This window comes from Dipodomys ordii, unplaced genomic scaffold (assembly GCF_000151885.1).
Source record: "Dipodomys ordii isolate 6190 unplaced genomic scaffold, Dord_2.0 Scaffold21, whole genome shotgun sequence".
NCBI classification, from domain to species: Eukaryota; Metazoa; Chordata; class Mammalia; order Rodentia; family Heteromyidae; genus Dipodomys; species Dipodomys ordii.
The window spans coordinates 8,975,153-8,997,416 of record NW_012267237.1 but is presented as its reverse complement, the minus strand read 5'-3'; the positions used below and the strand labels follow the sequence as shown (position 1 = coordinate 8,997,416).

Here is a 22,264-nt window from a genome sequence, read left to right as displayed (position 1 = left end):
TGAAGAGTGAAGAGTCCTCTCAGCCAATCACAGAGTACATGAAGAGTGAAGAGTCCTCTCAGCCAATCACAGAGTACATGAAGAGTGACGAGTCCTCCCAGCCAATCATAGAACACATCAGGAATGAAGAGCCAATCACAGAGAACCTTCAGATGGGACAAGGAGCATCTTGGAGTGTTGCCAGAGGTCGTGTGCCTTGTGGGTTAAACGGAAAAAGCTAGAAGGCAAAGAGGAAGGTAGAAATGAGTAACAACCACTTCCCTCAGCGTCTATAATTTAAATGTGATATCAGCTCAGCAGGGTGGTTATTATGCTGCAAGTGTATGTGTGTGTGAGACAGATTGAGTTCCCCAAAGCATAGCAGAACTGAGGATCTATTGGCTGAATTCTGTTTCACAATTATGGATCCATATTGATCTGTGCTAATGTATTTGGCTCTTAGTTGGGTGTGCTTTGTCATGAATCACTTGGTTAATTTACCCATTGACTCTTTCCCATAGAGGTGAGAAGGTGGGATATCACACTCTTTCTCACCCTCTAAGTGTCATCACCAGAAAATATGTCTATAACAAAAGACATGTTATTACTGGAAATTCAGTGCAGCCAATCAACCTGGATCCTTGCATGTGGATGAGAAGAATTCAGTGAAAGTGATAGAAAATTTTATTAGGAAAGTCATATGGCAGAGAAAGCGATCGTGCAGCATAATAGGTGAAGATGGCACGCTAGTTCATCTTCAGTCATCTTCTGAGCTCAGACACAAGCATGAAGGTTCCGTAGAGGAACAGCCAGGGGTAGGGAACAAAACTATGCACATTTAAGAGTCCTGATTACAGATTTATTTTTTGAGAGAAGATCTTACTACATAACCCAGGGTGGTTTAACTCAAAGTCCTCCTGCTTCTGTTTCCTGAGTAAGGGCTCACGGTTGTGTGGCACCACACTTGACATTGTTTGCCCTCTTTCGGCCTTCTGTCTCTGAGTGTTCACATGTTTCAAAGGCCAGTAGGAGAAGTCAACTTAAGATAAATGGTTTCCAGACTGTTTGCCAATGTCTCTGAGCACGAGGAAGCTGCATGGTGAAGCTTATAGACTAATATTTCACAGAGCTAACCACCATTTATTTGGATTTATTTACTTCTTTGTGTTAGTGAAAGGCAAACCCTCTCATGCTGGGACAACTTACTAAGTCATTGCAAGCTGAGACTAATTACTGATCAAGGCACCAGGCGCAACTTTGTGTGAATTGTCTTTAGGAGACTGAACAGTTCAAGAAAGAACATATTCAACTTCACGTGCTTTTAAAAATAGCTTTTGAAACTTTTATTTTAAAAATGCTCATCATTCTTTTTTTGTATACATAAAATTGCTTTGGAAGATATTTTCCTCTGTGACAGTTAAGTAAAAAATAGAATAATTATTGTTCTGTTTTAGGGACCTATCTCTTTCTTCCTACATTACAATATATATATTTCTTCATCTGGAATCTCATAAAATCAGGTCATGGATTGTATGGAATGTATTGGATGGGAGAATCTTATTTAAGTTTCTTCTTTGGAAGCCTGTAGGTTTTTTTTTCCCCCATCTTGAATCTTCTACTTCTCTACTTCTTTTATTTCTTTTCTGGCCACTGAGCCTTTGCTGCATGTTTTGTTTTGGGTTGACCTCTGTGGTCTCAAGCTGTTACAGACATTTGCTACAAACTCAGAGATATCACTTGAGAACAATGTTGTATGTCTCCCAGCCAGGAAGGTAGAAAACAGTTCAAAACAACAAGGCATCTTTCAGGTTTTAGTGACATTTGGAAATGAACTTCCATTTTCTTCTGTCTGACTTTATGGCGTGTGACTTAGTGTCAAGACCTTTTTAGAAAAATGGCAAGAATATTGGTAGAGTTTAGACTTTGTGTCAAGACCTTTTTAGAAAAATGGCAAGAATATTGGTATTTTTTTTTTTAAAAAACCAAAACCTCGACCTCTTCCTCACCTAAACTGTCTCTCAGGTAGTTCAGAGAACTAATTGTAAATTGAATAAGAATAGCAATGGTCTTTCTTTCTCTTCCTCCTTCCCTTTCCTTTGCCCCCTCTCCCTCCCCTCCCTCTCCCTCTCCCTCTCTTTCTCCTTCTTCCTCTCCTTCCATCCTTCCTTCCTTCCTTCCTTCCTTCCTTCCTTCCTTCCTTCCTCTCTCTTTCTCTCTTTCTTTCTTTTGCTTCTTTCTTCTTTCTTTCTTCCTTCCTTCCTTTTTATACTTCTTTCCTTCTTTCCCCTCCCTTCCCTTTCTCTATTTTCCCCTCCTCTTTCCAGGTTGTGCTCTGTGAATATTCACATTACGGTTTTTACATCAGCAGTACTGTTTATGTGTTGCGCATATGTCTATACTGTGTCATATCAGTGGCTCTTGATGGCATGTGATTTTATCCCTCACTGTTGGCAGTCTGGAGACACTTTCTGCTGTCATAGCTCACTGGTGGGGAGCTGTGGGCATCTATACAGTAGATACCAAATGCTGTTGCCACGCCCAGGATGAGCCCTGCCCTGTAACATCAGTTGTGCTAGACTGAGAAGCTGAATGTCTATCTATATTCAATGCATTTCTTCTTATTTGCAGTGGCTGGTCAGCCATTTTCACCTGTGCTCTGCCCCTCTGTATCCAGAATATCCAAGAGCTCAGTGCATGAGTGCGGTTCCCAGTCCCTGGGAATGCTACTTCCATCCCCGGACTGCCTCCACTCTCTGTACAGCTGTCGGTGAGGGGTTTTCCAGCACTGCACAGAGTTCAGCATCTGTCTCTCTTGATTTGAAACTCACCAGGGATTCTCTGGGGACTCCAGAGAATATTCATGATTTCTAATGTGTTCCTGCCCCAATCTTTTATAATCAGATTTTGTTCCCATTTCCCACGGTGATTTCCTAGTCTTTTCTTTCAGAGTGTCTTCTGCTATTTTCCCAGGCCTCTCACCTTTGTGCACATATGTGCAGAAGTCCTGGAAACATGGCCAACACTCTTCCAACTGTAGGCTTAAACGCCCTCTGCTGAAAGCTTTCTCTGTCTCCTTTGTGCCAGTCCTGGTCTCAAGGCCTGGGTGTTTTCCTTTAGTTTTTTTTTTTTTGTTGTTGTTCAAAGCTAACCACTCTCATTTGAACTATAGCTCCACTTCCAGCTTTTTGCTGGTTAACTGGAGATAAGGGTCTCATGGACTTTCCTGCTTGGGCGGGTTTTAAAACCCAGTCCTCAGATCTCAGCCTGTATGTTCTATTGAAAGCTCTCCTCTTAGTCCTGTTGCCACCTCTCTCTAATCATGCATGAGACGGGAGGTCCTCTCTTTCACTCCTTCTCTGAAGAGGAGGACTGGGGGCCAATATGTCTGGGGGCCAATATGTCTGATCCTCCTATGGCAACTTTTATGCCATCCTGTAGTTTTTACAGCTGTAAGCTTTTTTTTTTTTTTTAATGTTAGTGGTTGTAGCTACCACAAACTCTGGCATATATTTAGGGTTCAATAAAAGTTTGTTAGTTAAGTATGTAACTGTAAATTGTGATTTAAAAGTGTTAGAATGTAAAATGTGTTAATTAGCTTGATTTTGGTAATAATTTCACTATATATAAAACATTTTATATCATAAATAAATAGATAAAATTTTACTCATTAATTATACCCCAGTGTTAATAGTTAATATTTTATTTATTTATTTTTATGCCAGTCCTGGGGCCTGAACACAGAGCCTGGGTGTTGCTCTGAGCTTTTTGCTCAAGGCTAGCCTGGGCTGTGTTTGACCCTGATCTTCAGATCTCAGCTTCCCAGCCATGAGCCAGTGGTGCTGAGCTTCTTTGTTAAATGAAAGTCACATCCTTTTGAGCACCTTATTGTCACCAAGAAGAAGTATACAGTCCTTATCTTAATAGTTTGTAGCCATGGAGTCTGTGCCGGTCAGCTGACTTCTTAGTCCTACACTTACCACCTTGTGGAGAGAAATTAACATCTATTTTCTTTCAAATTCCAAGAATTGAATCTCAGCATTTTAAACTATAATTATCATGGTATGCATGAAATCTTCCAAGGATCTGATTTGGGAAAGGGATTGAACATGGGTGGCTTCAGAGTGGAGCACAGGATCAGTAAAAGAATGAAAGAGAGGAAGACCAAGAGAGAGGGGACCGGTTTCTACCAATTGCTTCATGCACTTCCAGGAAACTTGATGAAGATAAAATCAAAGGCTAGATAATGAATGGCTCTATAGGTCAGGTTGGTGAGTTTTAACTTTACTTATAAGCAGTGGCAAACCTTTGAAGGTATGCATCTCTTACTTTCCATAAATGATACAAATCCCAAAAATATAAACAAAGGTTCCTCATTCTCACGGGGGCAGAAGTCTAGAGGGAGATGATAGTGAGCTGCTAGGAACTCAAAAATAGCTATAAGAATCTAAATTTTGCCAGGTGCCTGTGGCTCACACCTGTAATCTTAGCCACTCAGTAGGCTGAGATCTGAGTATGCGGTTCAAAGCCAGCCCGGGCAAGAAAATCATGAGACTATTATCTCCAATTAACCACCAGAAAAACTGGAAGTAGTGCAGTGGCTCAAGTGGTAGAGCACTAGCCTTGAGCTGAAGAGTTGAGGGACAGCTCACAGGCCCAGAATTCAAGCCCTACAACCAACAAAAACAAAACAAAACAAAACAACCTAGGTTTCTTTCTAGCTTTCTGTGTCCCCATTCTTAGTATTTAGTCTTTATTCTCTTTAATATAAGGTATTTGAGAAGGGGATGGATGGGGGAAAAAGTTAGTTAGAAGAAGAAATATAGAGGGGCCAGAGGCCACCTTTCCTTCTCCCTGTAGGGTTTGTTGATGAGCATTAAAGGCAGTGTGCTTAAAGAAGCCGATTAGAACATAAATACAAATGGAAGGAAAAGCTGTTGAGTTGTCATGTCCAAAACGAGCTTTACAACGTTGGTCTGGGGGGAAGGGGGGGAAGGGGGGGGAGGAGAAGGGTTGGGATTGGGGGGGAGGGGGGAGGCTGGGAAGGGATGTGAAGGGTAAACCAAAGGAGGAGGCTGCAATGCTTGGTAAGAAATGTACGCATTATCCTGCCCATGTAATTGTAACCCCTCTGTACAGTATGTTCACAAATAAAAAATAAATAAATTAATTAAAAAAAAAGGAAAAAAAAGCAAACAAAATGAAGACAAGTGTGAATAAAGATGAGAGAACAGCCATGGAGGAGGGGCAAAAAGAGAGAATGATGGGAGATATTTATGGACTCAATATTGCTTGGTTGATTGAATATCAACATCAGAGAGCAGTAATAAACTTTTTTCATAAAAAAAAAGAAATCTGTATTAAAGTAGAAAGCAGCAGGATGCATTGTTAGGGGAGAGATACATAAGCAGATTTTATGATGTGATATAATTACAGATGTGTGCATGTGTTTGCAGATGTTTGTATGAACACAGAGCATGGAAAGATGTGTATCAAACTGCCAACAATGGTTTCTGAACACATTTCATTACGGCCAACCACTGGTGATGAAGAAGTGAGCAGTGACATTCAGCAATTAACTCCAAGACCAGATATAAAGTGGTAGACAAACAAGAAAGATAGGAGACAAGGCAGAAGGATATTACATTAATGATGGAGCAAAGAAATGTTACCAAAACAATTATTACTGTGTAACAGTGAAATGCTTAGAGGTGCATAGAAGCAAGTCAGTGAAGATTTAGAACACATGTTAGCACTAGCAATTTCTGGATGGCAGATGATTTTTATGTCTTGTTGCTTCTCTGTATTAGGCAATTTCAAAACAACAAGCATACCTTATTTCCATAAGAAACACAGTGGTATTTCTAAAAATAGAAGATTGTACATAAAAACTGATAGCATTAAGCTGTCTATTACCCAAATCCCTGAGGCAGGGAAAAAAATTCCACAATTGTATGAAATGTTTACAAAATGAATCTCTTTGAGAACAAGAGTTGCAATATGACATTTTAATTCCTTTCCTGTAGCAAAGACTGAAGGAAGAGAAGGAAGCCAAGCGGGCTCACCTGGATGGGAGGCATGACTACCTGCTGGCCATTGTAGCTTCCTGTGTGGACCTGGACAAAGCGGAAGTGGAAGATGCCATTCTTGAGGGGAATCAGGTGTGTTGCACTGGACTTCTTACTGACTTGATTGTGGAGGACACAAGCAGTCTATGGATGCCATCTTTCAGTGGGATGTTGGGTGGTGCCGTAGAGGAAAAATGCTTGCTTTGAAGTGAACAAAGCTCATAACAGAGAGGGCAGAATGGATGTGGGGGCTTTCCACATCTCTGGGTTGAATAATCGTTCTTGCCATCATTGTCTGAGTCCCATGATTCTAGCAGCAATCCTGTGTCTCGTCAGCTGATGAAGCTGAGTTTTTATGTCTGTTTGGAACCTGTGGTTGAGGAGAAAAAGCTCCTCTCAAGCTGCTAACTACTACTGAGTAAATATGTATGTATGTATGTACGTATGTATGTATTCATTCACTGATCCTATTTATCAGTCCACTAGACACTTAACCTCATGACAGGTGACTACTAAAGGGATTGTAGGTATCCATAGGTAGCCGTATGTGTTCTCATAGTTGCTGCCTTTGAATAGCAATCATGTCGATGTGGTTTTTAACTGGGTTTCTGACTTGAGGTTAACTGAAAGTCATTTGTGTTTAAATCTTGGAAATTAGCAAAAATGAAAAAACCAGTTCTTTTTTTCCCCCAGTTTGCATATGTTGAAAATATTTCTATGGTTAATTAAATTGCTTCTTTGAATTAACTTTTCACTATAGGGAGACATTTTTCACTATAGGGAGACCCTTTTTTGTGGGGTGCATGGGATTTTGTACTCCTGTTTGAAGAAGACCCATGACAATAATGGTCCTTTTTTTTTTAAAGGCCATCCATGTTGATTTAAATGCAGATTTTAATTCAAACAAAGTGATTATTTTGCCTTTGCCTTTTTCCAGATTGAAAGAATAGACCAACTTTTTGCTGTTGGGGGCCTCCGGCACCTCATGTTTTACTATCAAGATGTGGAGGTAGCAGAAACAGGTATGTGGAATATGAGGAGGGGTTTGGAGGTGTGGCTCAGTTGGTAGAGTGCTAGTCAGTGAGTGAAAGCAGCAGGTACTGAGTCTTGGACCTACGGAAAAAAAGAAATTAACTATAATGAGACATATCCCAGGAATGTCAGACTAATTGGTGAGTGACATGAAGAGGTAGAAGAGGTAAAACCACTGGGCAACTAGCTGGGCTTCTTACAGCTTGAGGGGCCCTGTGTGTGGTGGACATGGCTGAGCGAAGAGGCTATTTTCACCTAGGAGAGAGAGAGGAGAGTGGGGTAGCACCTCTGTGTTCCCACTTGATGTCATTTGCCTTCTGTCTGGCTATGCTAGCACTGGGGGAATAATAATTTTACTTTCAGACTTCCTTCTCTCCTACATTAGTTCATTCTACGTGATTCTGTTCTAAACTTCTAGTAGGCATCTGTTTTGCTGTTTAACACAGAAATGCTTGCCATAAGCAGAAAACCATTTTTTTCCCCACTGAACTCTCATTTTGTTTATTTTCTGCTGATTCTGATTTAAATATGTGGTATGAAATGACAGATTTAGTTGTTTTTCACTTAGGAAAATTTGCAAATCTTTTTTGTGGATTCAAATGTCATTTTCCTGTTATATTTTAAGTAACTTTATATATGTATACATATGTGCATATATATATATTTGAGACAGGATCTTGCTATATAACTAAGGATGGTGAGGAATTTATCATCTCCTGTCCTGTCCACCCCCTCTCCACCTCCTGGGATTACAGCCATTACTACTATGCCTGGCTCTTATCTGGGATTATAAGCATTACTACTATGCCTGGTTGGTTAATATAATTTTTATGGCCAAACAGGGGCATACTAAATATACATTTATTCAAATATTATAATATCCTTTTATGACCCTGTTCAAAAAGATGGAAAATAGTTACTGACCTTGGCATATAATACAAGTGCACATTTTTAACAGCTAAAGAAATGATGCATACGCATCCTAAGTCATCTCCAGTTATCAGTGTCACATTTTGTGCCCAGAAAGTTCATTACATTTTGATTGAAAAATGAAAAGGCACATGTTTTGATTTTTCCCTCAGATTGCAAAACATGAACTCACAGGGAACATGATTTTCTGTGAACCTGGTTAAGTCTTCTGTCCTATACAAATTTCACATGCAATAAGAAGGTTTCACAGGACATAAACACAGAAGCTAAAACATGCTCAGAGAGAGAAGAGAGAGGAGGGGAGAGGGAGAGAGAGAGAAAGAGAGAGAGTATGAGAGAGAGAGAGGGAGGAGAGAGAGAGGGAGGAGAGAGAGGGAGGGGAGAGAGAGAGTGAGAGAGAGAGAGAGAGAGCGAGCGAGAGAGAGGAGGGTGCACATGGAGAAGTGAGGAGGGCAGGGCAGCATGGAGAAGTGAGAGGCCTTGCTGGTTGTAAGAGGTGGCTTTTGACTTTGGCTTTCCTAAGGTCTGTGCAGCCTAGGATAGCACACTTCCTCGTGGTGGTTGTGAGTTTTATTTATTTTATTATTTTTATTTGAAAATACTAAAAACAGAGAGATTATAGTTACATAAGTCAGGCAAAGAGTACATCTCCTTTTGGACAACATCAGGGACAATGTGAAGGGAAGAGGTGACATTGTCTAAAAGAGTGTGGGTTTTAATAATATAGACAGGGTACCTAGCAGAGATCCTGGAATACAGCGTCTGTTTTCTCACTGTCCCCTGGAACAACAAGTTTAAAATGAACCTATGATCTGTGTGTGATCTGGAATCAGGCAGATTGTTTTTGAGGTCCCTTAGGGATCAGGCTAGAGATTATGCAAGTGGGCAAGCCGGTAATGATGACATTTTAACAAGGCAGCTTCATTCTGAGAGGTGACTGGTGGATAGAAAAGCAACATTTACAATCTTGACATTCTTTTGCATTTGCAGGTCAGCTTGGACCTGCGGCAGGGGTTGGTCTTGTTTCCGGAAAGATGAGGAAACCTAAGGTGTTCGTGACTGAGGGGAAAGATGCTGCTCTTACTGGGATGTGTGTGTTCTTCATCAGGTCTGACCCTTCCAAAGCCATCACAGCCGAGAACATCCACCGGGTAGGGGACAATTGTCTACTTTGAATCACCCCAATTTACATAAACTGCACATAAAGAATCCTTCCTCATGGACACCGTGGTGTTTGGTATGGGAGTCCAAAACTACTTTCAAAGCACTGGAAAAAAGTAGGATTTTTGTTGTTGTTGTTGTTGGTTGCAGGGTTTGAACTCAGGGCTCTGTCCCTGAGCTTTGCTCAAAAATTTGTAGTTTTTGAGGTATTAATTGGAGGTAGGACTCTCATGGAGACTTCTCTGTCTGGATGGCTTTGAACTGTGATCCTCAGATCTTAGCCTCCCGAGTAGCTAGGATTATAGGCATAAGCCACCAGTGACTGGTGAAAAAAAAAGTAGTGTTAGTTGGGTGTTGGTGGTTCATTCCTGTAATCCTAGCTACTCAAGATCATGGTTCAAAGCCAACCTGGGCACGAAAGTCTGTGAGACTCTTATCTCCAATAAACTGCTCAGGAAACTGGAAGTGGTGCTGTGGCTCAAGTGGTAGAGCGCTAGCCCTGAGCTGAAGAGCTGAGGGACAGCGCCCAGGCCCAGAGTTCAAGCCCCATGACTGACAAAAAAAGTAATTTTTAAAGCATTTAAAACAAACAATTAATAAGATATATCCTTTAAATCTTTTGATAAAGAGGGTCCTAAATATCACATGATTTAGTATATTATCAAATTGAGCTAAAATTATTTCTATGGGAACAGTGAAAGTTTGCCTTTTGAAAAATATTTCCCATATATCATTTTCCCGAATGACAAGTTTCATGCACTTACAATAAGATTTCAAATAGTGGACCTCTAACTTTATTTTGTATACAAAATGCACAGTTCAAGCATCCCCTGTCCCCTAATGGGTGCATTCTTAGAGCAAATACACTAGACAGCACCTTCGGTGATATGTTTTCTGTTTTATTTATTTCATCCTTTTATTTTGATGATTATAGTTTAGGATGGTATAAAGCTTATTTTCTCAACTGGTGTATGACAATAATTTGTTGGGTAAGTTCACTGGATATTTGATTTAATAACAACATTTGGAAATGACTATATGGCTAAGTTGTCACTGAGGGTAGTTTTTACTCAAAACATTCTCCCAATTGTCTCCCAGGAGGTGAGCTTCAATGTGTTAGATACAGCAGATGGTGGCCTGCTAAACACTGTGAGACGCTTGCTCTCTGATGTCTTCATTCCTGCACTCAGGGCCTCAAGCCATGGCTGGGGTGAACTAGAGAGTCTTCAAGATGCATCAAGCATTCGACAGGACTTCCTGAGCTCTCTGGAAGGTTTTGTGGGCATCCTGTCAGGTGCACAGGAGAGTTTGAAAGAGAAGGTAAGAAAGGATGAGTAGTTCCTGTAAAATGACCAGATTGTCAATGAGATAATATCTGAGCGGGTGATATTTCTTATACATGGTCTTCATTCCACCATGCTGGAAAATCTTCAACAATGTTGTAGGCAATGTTCTTGGCTCCCAGGATGTGATGGTTTACAATGATTAATGATTTCAGGGGCTCCATAGAAATGTTGGCAGTGATGTTGGATTTTATGCATCAGAAGTTTGGCAGTGAAGACAGGAGTATGAAATACTGTGACACTGATGAATGAGTTTGGATTCAGGGTGGCATGTGCGTGAACACATGTGTGTGTGTGTGTGTGTGTGTGTGTGTGTGTGTGTACATGAGATAGGAAGTGGGTAGAAAATAGAGTGGAGTGCTAGAAGAAGGAAAAAAGAACTGTTATGTCTGGAAAGGACAGGTTGGCTCCAGATCCCTTTAAGAATAAGCATGTTGAATGTGAGAATTATCTTCTGGATGGTGTGGGCTCACTGAGCACATCGATGCTTATGTGTGTGTCTGGAGGTGGTGAGGGAGAGAGAGAGGAGATGAGCCAACACCTGGAAGGTGAAAGGCCAGGTTAGGCATAGGTAGGGGAGGGGAGTGAATGGGGGGGGTTTCTATGATAAGCATGTCAATATAGCTGTTCCCTTCCTTTTTAGACAATGCTGATCCAATTAGAGTATCGAGGGGAGATAGTCTGCTTACCAAACATGAATAATAGGGGCAGGACAACTACAGCTAATGGTGCACTGTATTTATAGTTAACTGTACCATGAAAACAAAATAGCAGGTTGGACCAGATGAAACTGTTGACATTCCATCCCCCAAAGTAGTGGTAAGGCTTGCAAATGGTTCCACTTCATATAGTAGTAGGAGTATTCAAAAAGCTGGATGGTCTCCTCTTCTGCACCCCATAGGAAGAGTCATTCTCTCTGGGCCAGAGGTGTCTGTGGGCTTCAGATCAGCTCCTGATGGCATGGTGTCATGTGGGAGTGCTGGAAAACCCTTCTAGCTGGAAGGCTGGGGGTAGGGCCAGCACCTCCATGGGAATGGGTCCTGCACAAGAATGTAACACTGAGGAAGGGGGTTAGTCCCAGTGTCTAAGGTCCATCAGTGTGCACAGGACAGATGTACATCCTGGCACTGAAGGTATGCAGAAGCAGCACATCTGGGCAGGAGTGGGCTTGGGAGTCAGGAGTTGGGACCATTAGAAGTCAGGACAGGTGGGGCTAAATACAAAGGCTTATGAAAGAAATGGGAAGCATTAAGGAAGACTTCCAATTAGGCATTCCTTGTGACAGACCCTGAGGGTGAGACCACTGTGGCTACCTTCCCATTTTCTACTCTGGTTTTCCAGAAGTAGGACCTGAGCTTCATGAAGTGACTCCATGGAGTTTGACACTGATAAAGCACTGTAATCTTTCCTGCTGATTCTGAACATGTTGAGATTCACATCCAAGCTGGACTGGGCCCTGAGCTGCATTCAGAGCCACATGAGTTGTCAGGATCACTTTTTCCCATAGGAAGATTGTTGAAATCAAAGAGAGGTCCATCTTGTGATTTGGTGTATTATATGTTTAAAAACATGATAGGTTTCTTTGTGAAGTCACAGTCTATCTTCCTACCCCATGCAAACCAATGTGCTTGTGAACTGTAAGAACACAGGGGTCTTTTTCTCTCACAGGCCTAAGAAAGAATAAGTTACAGATTGAGAACTATGTGCTTCCACCATGCTGTCCATCCCATTTGCTTTGGTTTTTATAGCTTGTTGAATAATTTCCAAGTTCTTACTAATTTCCTGGTCTTGTTGTCTTGTTATATCTTTTCTCTGCCCCTCTTTCTCTCCCTTTCTCTCTCTCTCTTTCTTTTTCTTTCCTTCTTTCTCTCTCTCATTCTTTTTAATTTTAGGCCCCAAATTTGACTTGAGAATTAGTCTTTTGTAGTACTATATATTGGGCCTTGTGCTTCAAATAATCTTTGCAGAGGGAGAAGATAGCATAGAGCAGAGGATATCTGTGGACCTAAGCATTGATCAGAAATTGTGTGTGCTTTTAATAACAAAAAGCATCATATTAATATTATTCAGTCTTCACTTTAGGTGAACCTTCAAAAGTGTGATATATTTGAACTGAAAGCCCTGAAGGGACCTATGGACTACTTGGCTCTAGCGAGCAACCCGGAAACTTTGGAAAAAGTAGAGGGCTGTATGAAAGTGTGGATCAAGCAGACAGAGCAGGTAATTTCCGGAAACTGATTTCAGATGTCACATTATAGAACCAGTCAGAGGAGGACATCTATTATGATGATCCCACTGACGACAATCTGACTGAGTGTACTTGAAAAGAAGAGAGGTTCAATATGGCTTTTGCCTGTGGTGAAGAAGGGTGAGAGGTTGGGAGGGATGAGGGCTGCATTGATCAAGATGCACTGTATTCATATATGCCTTGTTGAATGACAACTCCTTTGTACAACTACTTAAAGATGAAGATACAATTAAAAAATAAATAAAAAAAAGAAGTCTGAGAATCCTGAGATGAAATCAGATGGATTTACATACTTGAAAAACTGGAAGACTATACTTTGCACAACTTTTTGGAGAAATTTACAGTCAAAACAGGAAGAGTTTTCTAATTCATTGTGTCATCCAAATGAGAACTTGATCTTTAAACCTTTTGGAAAAGTCTTTTTTTAAAAATTAATTAATTAATTTTTTAAATTGTGAGAATACTGTACAGAGGGGTTACACTTACATGGGCAAGATAATGAGTACATTTCTTAACAAGCATTGTTGCCTCCTCCTTTGTTTCTCCTTCCCATCCCTTCCCATACTCCTCCCCTCCCCCCACCCGATCCTCCTCCCCTTGTAAAGTTCGTTTTTTGACATAACGACTTGTACATCTCATTGTTGCAATGGGTCCACCTGTATCCCTAGTTAAATGATTTGTTTTTTCCCTTCCCCTCCACAAATTATACCAACATTAAATACAGTGAAAGCAGTTATACCGTGGGGGAGGGACATACAAAGCAACATAGAAATCATCTTATAAATATGTTAGAAACAAAGAAAAAAAAACAAAAAACATTTGAATACTTATCTTGGAGTTCATTTCCCTAACATCCGGAAAAGTCTTAAAGGAAACTGAAGTAAGGTTTTAGGTGAGAATAGACCACGCAGAGAGGAATAAAAAGATTGAAGGAAAGTTTATTGGGGTACGCTCCCGGGCAAACTCCCTGGTTGGGATCAGAGAGGTTGAGCTGAGTTTGGTTGTAGCAGAGCTTTTATAGGCGGGGTAAAAGCAGAACTTGTAGGGAGCGGGGACTTGTAGCACATAGCTTGTTTTGCCTGTTTGATCGGTTTCAGGCCAGTGCACTTGAAGAATGGTTGACTCAGATGTTGTTTTTGATAGGACGTGGTCCTTCTGGCAGCAGCCTGTTTTCCCCCGTGACCTGATATTTTTCCCTGCTGCCTACTTCCTCCAGCGGTCTGACACTGACATTATAGAAAGAAGAAGCATCATTAAAATTAACCTGTTCAGTTATGGGATTTTCCAAGGTGTATTGCTCTAAAGTGATAGAGCAAAATGAAAGGTGATGAAGGTTCCTGAATCCAGACCTTCTAGAGCCTCTGTCAAATACATTTAATAAGCAGGGTTTAGTTAGTACAAGTGAATTCATCTTTTATTGAAGTTGTACAAATGGGTGCATATAGACATGGAAAGAAGTCATTGTTTGAAGCGTGCAACTAACCCAATTTAAAAAACAAGTATTGTGATTTTGGTAGCGTGATTTATTTCTATGGGCTTTCACTCATGTCTAACTTTCATTCCTCCCTCATGCAATTCTTCATGTTCTTCTCGTGCATTGGTAGGTCCTTGCAGAAAACAACCAGCTGCGGAAGGAAGCTGATGATGTTGGACCCCGGGCAGAGTTAGAGCACTGGAAAAAAAGGCTTTCCAAATTCCACTATCTTTTGGATCAGCTGAAAGGCCCAGATGTGAAGGCTGTGCTGGCTGTGCTGGCTGCGGCCAAGTCGAAACTTCTCAAGGTTCTCGCCATTTTGTGCCTTATAACAGGAGAGGGAGAGGTCTATGTCCATAATTGCATGGAGTAATTAGGGAGAGTATTATTATATCAGTGTGAAAGGTCTTTCCAGATTGGGTAATATTGCCCTTATGTAAATTTGAATACTATGGAAATAATCTGTAGATATTTGGGGGTTTGTACATATGTGTTTGTGTATTATAGAGGCCATTACATATAATTAAGCTACAATGATAATAAAATGACACCCACATGCACACACACGTATAATGAATTCAGACCAGTGAGGTGTAATAAAGATGAAAACTTACCTGTTAATTTTTTTGGTCCTGCTGTATTAGTTTATATGGTAAAACAATTATTGCAAAACTTAACAACTGAAAACAGCAAATCTGTTTCCTTGTGTGTGTGTGTGTGGGCAAGCGAATGATTCTCAACCTTTGGGTTCAGTTTTGTGCAGCTTGCACAAAACAAATGTAAAGTCTGACGTAAAGGACTTGCAGTGGCCCTTAGTTGGTCTTATGTTGGAGATTTTCTGTGAGGGGCAACATTAAGACTGCTTTCTTGTATTGTGCTTAGACTTGGAGAGAGACGGATATTCGAATCACTGATGCAGCCAATGAGGCAAAAGACAATGTCAAGTATTTGTACACACTTGAAAAATGTTGTGATCCCTTGTACAACAGTGATCCTGTGAGTTTGTTTCTCCTCCTTTAGTCTACCAACAACCCTTTCCACACCAGCTAACTTAAATGCTGAGCTTTGGTTCTTAGATATATTCTTGGGAAAAGTTTTAGAAAAATTTCATTTCATACCTTACATTCATGTATATTATGTCTGTCTCATCTCTCTCTCTCTCTCTCTATTATCTATCAACTATTGAAGCTTTAAAATGTCTTATATTAAAATTTTATTGCATATTAATTATATTTTTATATTAAATGTTCCAGTTGACATTCTGGATTACACTTTATAATACTAGTTGGCATTTAAAAATTATCTTCTAATTCATAAAAAAGTGTCTGTTATTCTTTATCACAAAACCAATAGTTAACATAACCTCCTTGTCATTATCAGCAAGTTCATGCTTCTTGTATGGAAATAGAACTTGATTATATATATATGTATACACACACATATACACAAACATATACACACATAAAATAATAAAAGTAAACTTTTTGTTAAATATATTCATATCAGGTATTAAGTACCTAGAATTAAGCTTCACTTAGGCTAAGAAGATGGAGTGATAAGGTTTTATAATTAGAATTTTGCTGAACTTGGTACTTTTTTCCTGAAAACTTTTGTGATGCCTTCCAGATATCCATGATTGATGCTATTCCTATACTTATAAATGCTATTAAAATGATCTACAGTATCTCTCACTACTATAACACCTCTGAGAAGATCACATCTCTATTTGTAAAGGTAAGCATGGAGTGGAGACTTGATGGATGGCCACATATTTGTCTGTCAACAGTCAATTAAAAATTACCATATCTTATGGGCTGGGAAGGTGGCTCAGTGGTAGAGTGCTTGCCTTGCATGCCTGAGGCCCTGGGTTTGATTCCTCAGCACCACATAAGCAAAAGAAAAAAGCCGGAAGTGGCGCTGTGGCTCAAGTGGTAGAGCGCTAGCCTTGAGCTGAAGAGTTGAGGGACAGCGCCCAGGCCCAGAGTTCAGGCACCATGACCGTACCCCCCTCCCCCCAAAAATTACCATATCTTGGCCTAATCCAATGTTTATATATGTGGGTAAATATATATTATATATATTAGTATATATGACATATAATTACATATATTACATGTTATATATACTCATATATGTAATATATATTTATATATACATATATAATACACACACATACACATACATATGGTAGTCATACTGGGTTTGAACTCATGGTCTCAGACTTGTTAAACAAGCCCTCTATCAGTTAAGCTACCATACTAGCTTGCATCTTATAAATTAAGAACTTAGTCCATCAGTAGAGATAGAATTAAATTTATGTGAGAAGTGAATTCTGGCACATAAAGCATTATTTCCCAAAGTAATTACTATAATAAATATTTTGTTATTTGTATCATAAAAGCAAAATAAGATTCTTTTGGGGATTTCTTGTCCTGTGTGATTTAGCATATCATTTTTTTTCTTCTAGTGGGCAAAATTTAATTAAGGAAAACTATATTTAATTGGCTCTCTCCTGTTTCATATTTTATATGCCACTGTTCCACATTTATCTGATGCCACAGTTGTTTACTTGGTGGTATGAGGAGAGTCATAAAAGCCACTTACAATGTTTCAGTAATCTATAAAGTGATTAGAATGGTTCTGCCCAAACCATAATGATGCTTAAACCTTATGTCCAAACGGGGAAGTGTCTATGGTGAGGCCTTTAGAACAGCCTCTAAGAAATTAATGACTTCTCTTCATATTCAGGGCACACATGTTCATTTTTTAAGTTAATTTTTTTTGTAAGGGTGATATCAGGGGTTACAGTTACATAAGTAAGGTAATGAATACATTTCTTGGGCAGACAGTCTCAATGCTATTTTAAAATAGAAGAACTTGTGACTTACCCATGCTTTACGTTCTCAGTGGAAGAGAGACTCTACTCCCTGGGAATAGAGACTCAGGCCTGGGAGCCCCCGAAGTCCTTCTGCTCTAGCGCAGGGAGCCGGGCAGGATTCTTTCTTTGCATCTTTGTACTTGAAAGCTGTATGCTAGTGTCAGAGGGGTGAGCCTTTGGCTAAGAGAGCCTAAAGTCTATCTACATTGTTGATCTAGATTGTGTGCATATTTTTTGCAAAGACTTCATTTTTAGAAAAAAAAATATGGTCAGACTCCCCTTCTCCCCAGTCATTTGAATCAGAAGTTTTGTTCCAGTGGAGGATCCTGTTCAACCATGCTCTCGCTCGTAATCCTGAACACCCACCCCCGTGTCCCCCCACGCACCCCGTGAGGACATTGAGTCTGCATTTGTTTTATGAAAAGAGCAATCAAGAAGCTCTAAGTAGGATTTTTGTTTTGTTTTTTCAAGTTTGGAGGGTTGAATAGAGTCTCGGTGTTTTCAAGTGTTAGCTTTATTCACCCCTCTGGGATCATCTTGTGACATTTCACTGCACGCCGTGGCTCCATGCTGTATCAGGTGGCCTGCACTTTGCATGGTGCTCGTCAACTGTGTGCAGGTGTTAGAGCAGGTCAGCTGAGCGGATCGGGCAAACTCTCACCAGGGAAGCAAGTCCTCTGGTTGGCTAAAACTTCATTCTGCATAAACAAGGTGGCTCCACGGTTGGTTTTCTGGAGTGCTTCCAATCCTGATTTCAAAGGGTTTACACAGTATTAAAGGGTCAGTGCTAGATCACAGTTGAGAGGGGAAAATAAACCCAAAGCTCAATCTCTGAGTAGTAGAGTTGATGACTCAACTTTGATTTATAAGCCCCAGCTGTTATATGTACCTAACATTATTTTATTGGAAAATTTCAGGTGACAAATCAGATGATATCTGCATGCAAAGCCTATATCACCAACAGCGGAACCGCCTCTATCTGGAACCAGCCGCAAGATGTCGTGATGGAAAAAATATTATCTGCCATTAAACTTAAGCAGGTAACAGTTAGATTAGTAACATATTGAGATGTTTGTTATTTTTGAGGCCCTCTTATTGAGCAATTATATCATTGGTTGCTAAAAAAGAAGAATAAGTTATTACTGTGAAGAAAATGGAATGGTAAAACCTTTTTCAGAAATGTATTTCACTTATTCTACTTTTGTTGGGACCCTCCTGTACCACACCAAGTTCTGGAGACACAAAGATGATTAAGAGGAGATGGGTTTCTTCGAGCATCTTAGAGACCAACGGGGAGATAGACCCAGAGTGATGACCTCACAGCCTGTTTTGAGTAGCACCATTAGTAATGCAGTGTCTAAAAGCTCAGAAGATGAGAAAAGATGACATTTCGGATGGATAGATAAACATAAAGGCACAAAACTGAAGAGTTAGTTATCTTCATCCTCGCTTTGTAGTTGTCTGCACTTTAGGAAATGCAGTGATTTTAGTAGCTTTAAGTTCCTTTCTGTTCTTGGTTGTGGAAATTGAACCTAGGGCGGTAAATATGCTAAGTCCTCTCTACCCAGCCATACCCCAACACGGTATGTTTCCTTTCTCATTCTTGACTTTTAATTTGTAGGAATATCAACACTGCTTTCACCAGACAAAACAGAAGCTTAAACAAAATCCAAGTGAAAAGCAATTTGAATTTAGTGAGATGTATATTTTTGGAAAATTTGAAACTTTTCACCGACGTCTATCCAAGATAATGGACATCTTTAAAACCTTCAAGACATACTCTGTCCTTCAAGAGTCTAAAATCGAAGGGCTGGATAACTTGATAATTAAATTCCAGGTATTATGTGCTACTCTTGTCCATAACTAAACCGTAATATTTTATGTAAACTGGCATTTAGGATGATTCAAATCATCAGTCTACAATACAAAATACAATCTCCTGGTCCTTTAATAATAAGGAAATTATATTTGCATAATAGTCTTAATATGTTATTTTCAGATATGTGGTTATAACAATAACGTACCAATAGTTTAAAATTAAATGCCACTAGGACAAGGCATTCTCATTATTAGCATAAGGAACCTATGTAAATAGAGCTTATATTTCATTTATTCACACAAGAACTGTTTAATGAAGAACATGTGTCGCGCATTATTTGATGCCTACTTTTGTGTGACATTCAATTATCTGTGTGTTTAGTCATTTTGACACATTCTAAAAATATGAAGTAACAGATTTATTGTAACTCTAAAAATTTCAATTATTTCAAGTATTTTTCTCCTTTGTCCTGTGAGGGCATCTGTGGAATGAATCTCAGCTTTAAAAATGGATTCAATGAGCTAAAACCATTTTGAAAATCGTTTATTTTCTGGTCCTGGGGCTTGAACTCAGGGCCTGGGTACTGTCCATGAGCTTTTATGTGCTTAAGGTTAGCAATATACCATGTTGAGCCACAGCACCACTTCCGGTCTTTTTGGAGTAGTTTATTGGAGCTAAGAATCTCAGGGACTTTCCTGCTCAGGATGGCTTCCAGCTGTGATCTTCAGATCCCAGCCTGCTTCGTAGTTAAAATTACAAGCATGAGCTGTTGGTGCCTGGCTCATTTTGAAGATTTTGAAAGGATAAGTTTATAAACTGTGTTGGAGTTCTTACTATGGGTATTGTCAACTTATTCTTGTTTAGGGACAGTAATATGAATAGTTAAAAGATTCTTTTTCTTCTTGAATTTGAAAAATTTCTTACAATTTTGCCACCACACATTACCTTTTTTTTTTTTTTAACTGTAGCAGTTTAGGCCAATGTAAGGGATCTTTAATTCCTTGATTATATCAGGTTTTATGAAAGAGTTGTATTTACATAAAGTTTGTAGGTGTCATTTACAAGGTGAAGAATCTGCTTCGAAAGTATTTTTAGACAAAGACAGAATGGAATTTTTTTTCATTTTAGAATCATGAATTATTTTCTAGTTTTCATGAAAGAAAAGACTTTGGAGCACATTTCAACACACATTTTTGAGTGAAAAGTTGAATTGTACATCTAAATGCAGATAAAGTCTCTTCTAAACTGTTAAAAAATACTGGAAAGCTGCCTTAAACATTTAAAATAAAATAATGATTAAAATGGATAGACCAAATGGAGATAAGATGTAGCTGGTTTCTGAAAGCATGATGTAAAGGTTTCTGTGTCAGTGCTAGAGTAAGAAAGTCAAAATGGCACCAGGGGAGCGAATCCGCTCCCTCCTTCTTCTTCCCTTTCCTCCTCCTCCTCCTTCCTTTCCCCACCTCCTCCCTCTCTCCTCTCTCCTCCTCCTTCCTCTTCCCCATCCGAACTTTTATGTCCACTCCTCACTCCAGTCTGGGAAGTTCTGCCTCTAGATTACCATGTTGGTTCCCCCCCCCCTCTTTGGCCTATAGAAGACTCGATTCAGAAAGTTACACAGTTGTGCAGTTTTGTCAATTGAAAAAATTGAACTGATGTTCCAGTAGAAAGGAGATAGTGGATGGAGGCTCACTCTTCTTTTTACAAATTCTATGCATCTGTCAACCGGGCAGATGCCTGAGTGTGCGGAAGGCGTAGTACCTGGCTAGGAACGATCATAGAGCATTTCAGTTCATTCTTGAGAGCAAACCAAATGTATGAGAGTAGTGTCTTCAAGGAGATGAATTGCCTAATTTTTGCCTCTCTCCTCAGTGTATATTTGTCAGGACAACAGGAAGCAACTAATTCTAGAGAGTTTTGAAGTGGTAGATTATGCTTTGACATTTCATTAAAACATTTGAGGCTTAGAAGGGAGTATCTCATTTGTAGATATTATGATGTAATTATTCTCTTCCTGTGTTGGTTGGTGTTCTTTTAAAGCCTTATTTATTTTCTGAGATGATTTAAACTCTTCGGCAAAAAGTATCTTAATCAGTTCTACTCAAGGATTCTTTTTAAATGATTTCAGATGCGAAAAACTTTTGAGGGAAAAAAACCTCTCCTAATACACAGATGTGGCCCTTATTATACATATATCTATTTTCAAAAATGCAAAGTATTTCCAAATGATTTGGATATAGTATGTGATATTATACTGCCAAGACATAATAAAGCAGAACAAAGTAAGAACTGAAAAAATAAGACTATTTATTTATCTTTTTTGTTGTTGTTGTTGGTCCTGGGGCTTGAACTCTGGGCTTGGCTACTGTTGCTCAGTTCTTCAGCTCAAGGCCAGCTCTCTACCACTTGAGCCACAGTGCCACTTCCAGTTTTCTGGTGGTTTATTGGAGATAAGCATTTCATGGACTTTCCTGCCCCTACTGGCTTTGAACTGCAATCCTCAGATCTCAGCCTATTGAGTAGCTAGGATTACAGGTGTGAGCCACTGGCACCCGGTTATTTATCATTTTTAATTGAATTTTTATTTTATTTTTTTCTTGTTGGTCAGTCATGGGGCTTGAACTCTGGGCCTGGGCACTGTCCCTGAGCTCTTCAGCTCAAGGCTAGCGCTCTACCACTTGAGCCACAGCACCACTTGCAGCTTTTTCTGTTAACGTGGTGCTGAGGAATCGAACCCAAGGCCTCATGCATGCTAGGCAAGCACTCTACCACTGAGCTACCTTCCCAGCAAATTTTTATCTTTAAGTAGTTGTACAAAGGAGTTTCCATTCAACAAAATAGCATATGAATACAATACATCTTGATCAATGTTACCTATTTCATTTTAAGCTATTTGGGGGGGTGTGATGATATATTTTTCTGTGTTTAAAGGTCAAGAATATTGAGATAATACCTTATTTCTTTCACCTTTCAGGAGATTGTTGCAACCATAAAGAGAAAGGAATATAATTTCTTAGACCAGCGGAAAATGGATTTTGATCAGGATTATGAAGACTTTTGCAAGCAGATTAGTGACCTTCATGTAGGTTGTATAATGAAGTTCTTGCGGACAATGGCATGTTTATTTTCTTTTCCTCTGTGTAATTCTTTCTACTAATGACATTGTTCAGAAGGGGAGTCATCTTTATTGCAGAGGTGACGGACCACAACTTGGATGCATTTTCTTTTTTCTTATAAAATTATTTTTAGGTAGTTGTACAACGGAGTTGCCATTCAACAAAAGAGTTTATGAATACAATACATCTTGAACAGCGTCACCCCTTTTAATATTCTCC

At 39.6% G+C, this 22,264-nt stretch overlaps 1 protein-coding gene across 1 annotated transcript in view; it reads left to right on the top strand.

Moving 5' to 3' along the window:
- The first annotated feature begins 3,298 nt into the window (after window positions 1-3,298).
- Window positions 3,299-22,264, top strand: part of Dnah5 (dynein, axonemal, heavy chain 5) — a 197,962-nt gene continuing 178,996 nt past the window's right edge. The window contains exons 1-13 of the mRNA XM_013013842.1: window positions 3,299-3,428; window positions 5,433-5,530; window positions 6,003-6,137; window positions 6,982-7,066; window positions 8,997-9,157; window positions 10,266-10,487; window positions 12,593-12,730; window positions 14,363-14,539; window positions 15,115-15,228; window positions 15,859-15,966; window positions 18,028-18,150; window positions 18,732-18,947; window positions 21,904-22,011. Of these exons, the coding sequence (XP_012869296.1) occupies window positions 3,299-3,428; window positions 5,433-5,530; window positions 6,003-6,137; window positions 6,982-7,066; window positions 8,997-9,157; window positions 10,266-10,487; window positions 12,593-12,730; window positions 14,363-14,539; window positions 15,115-15,228; window positions 15,859-15,966; window positions 18,028-18,150; window positions 18,732-18,947; window positions 21,904-22,011 (1,815 nt within the window). The remainder of the gene's footprint in view (window positions 3,429-5,432; window positions 5,531-6,002; window positions 6,138-6,981; window positions 7,067-8,996; window positions 9,158-10,265; window positions 10,488-12,592; window positions 12,731-14,362; window positions 14,540-15,114; window positions 15,229-15,858; window positions 15,967-18,027; window positions 18,151-18,731; window positions 18,948-21,903; window positions 22,012-22,264) is intronic.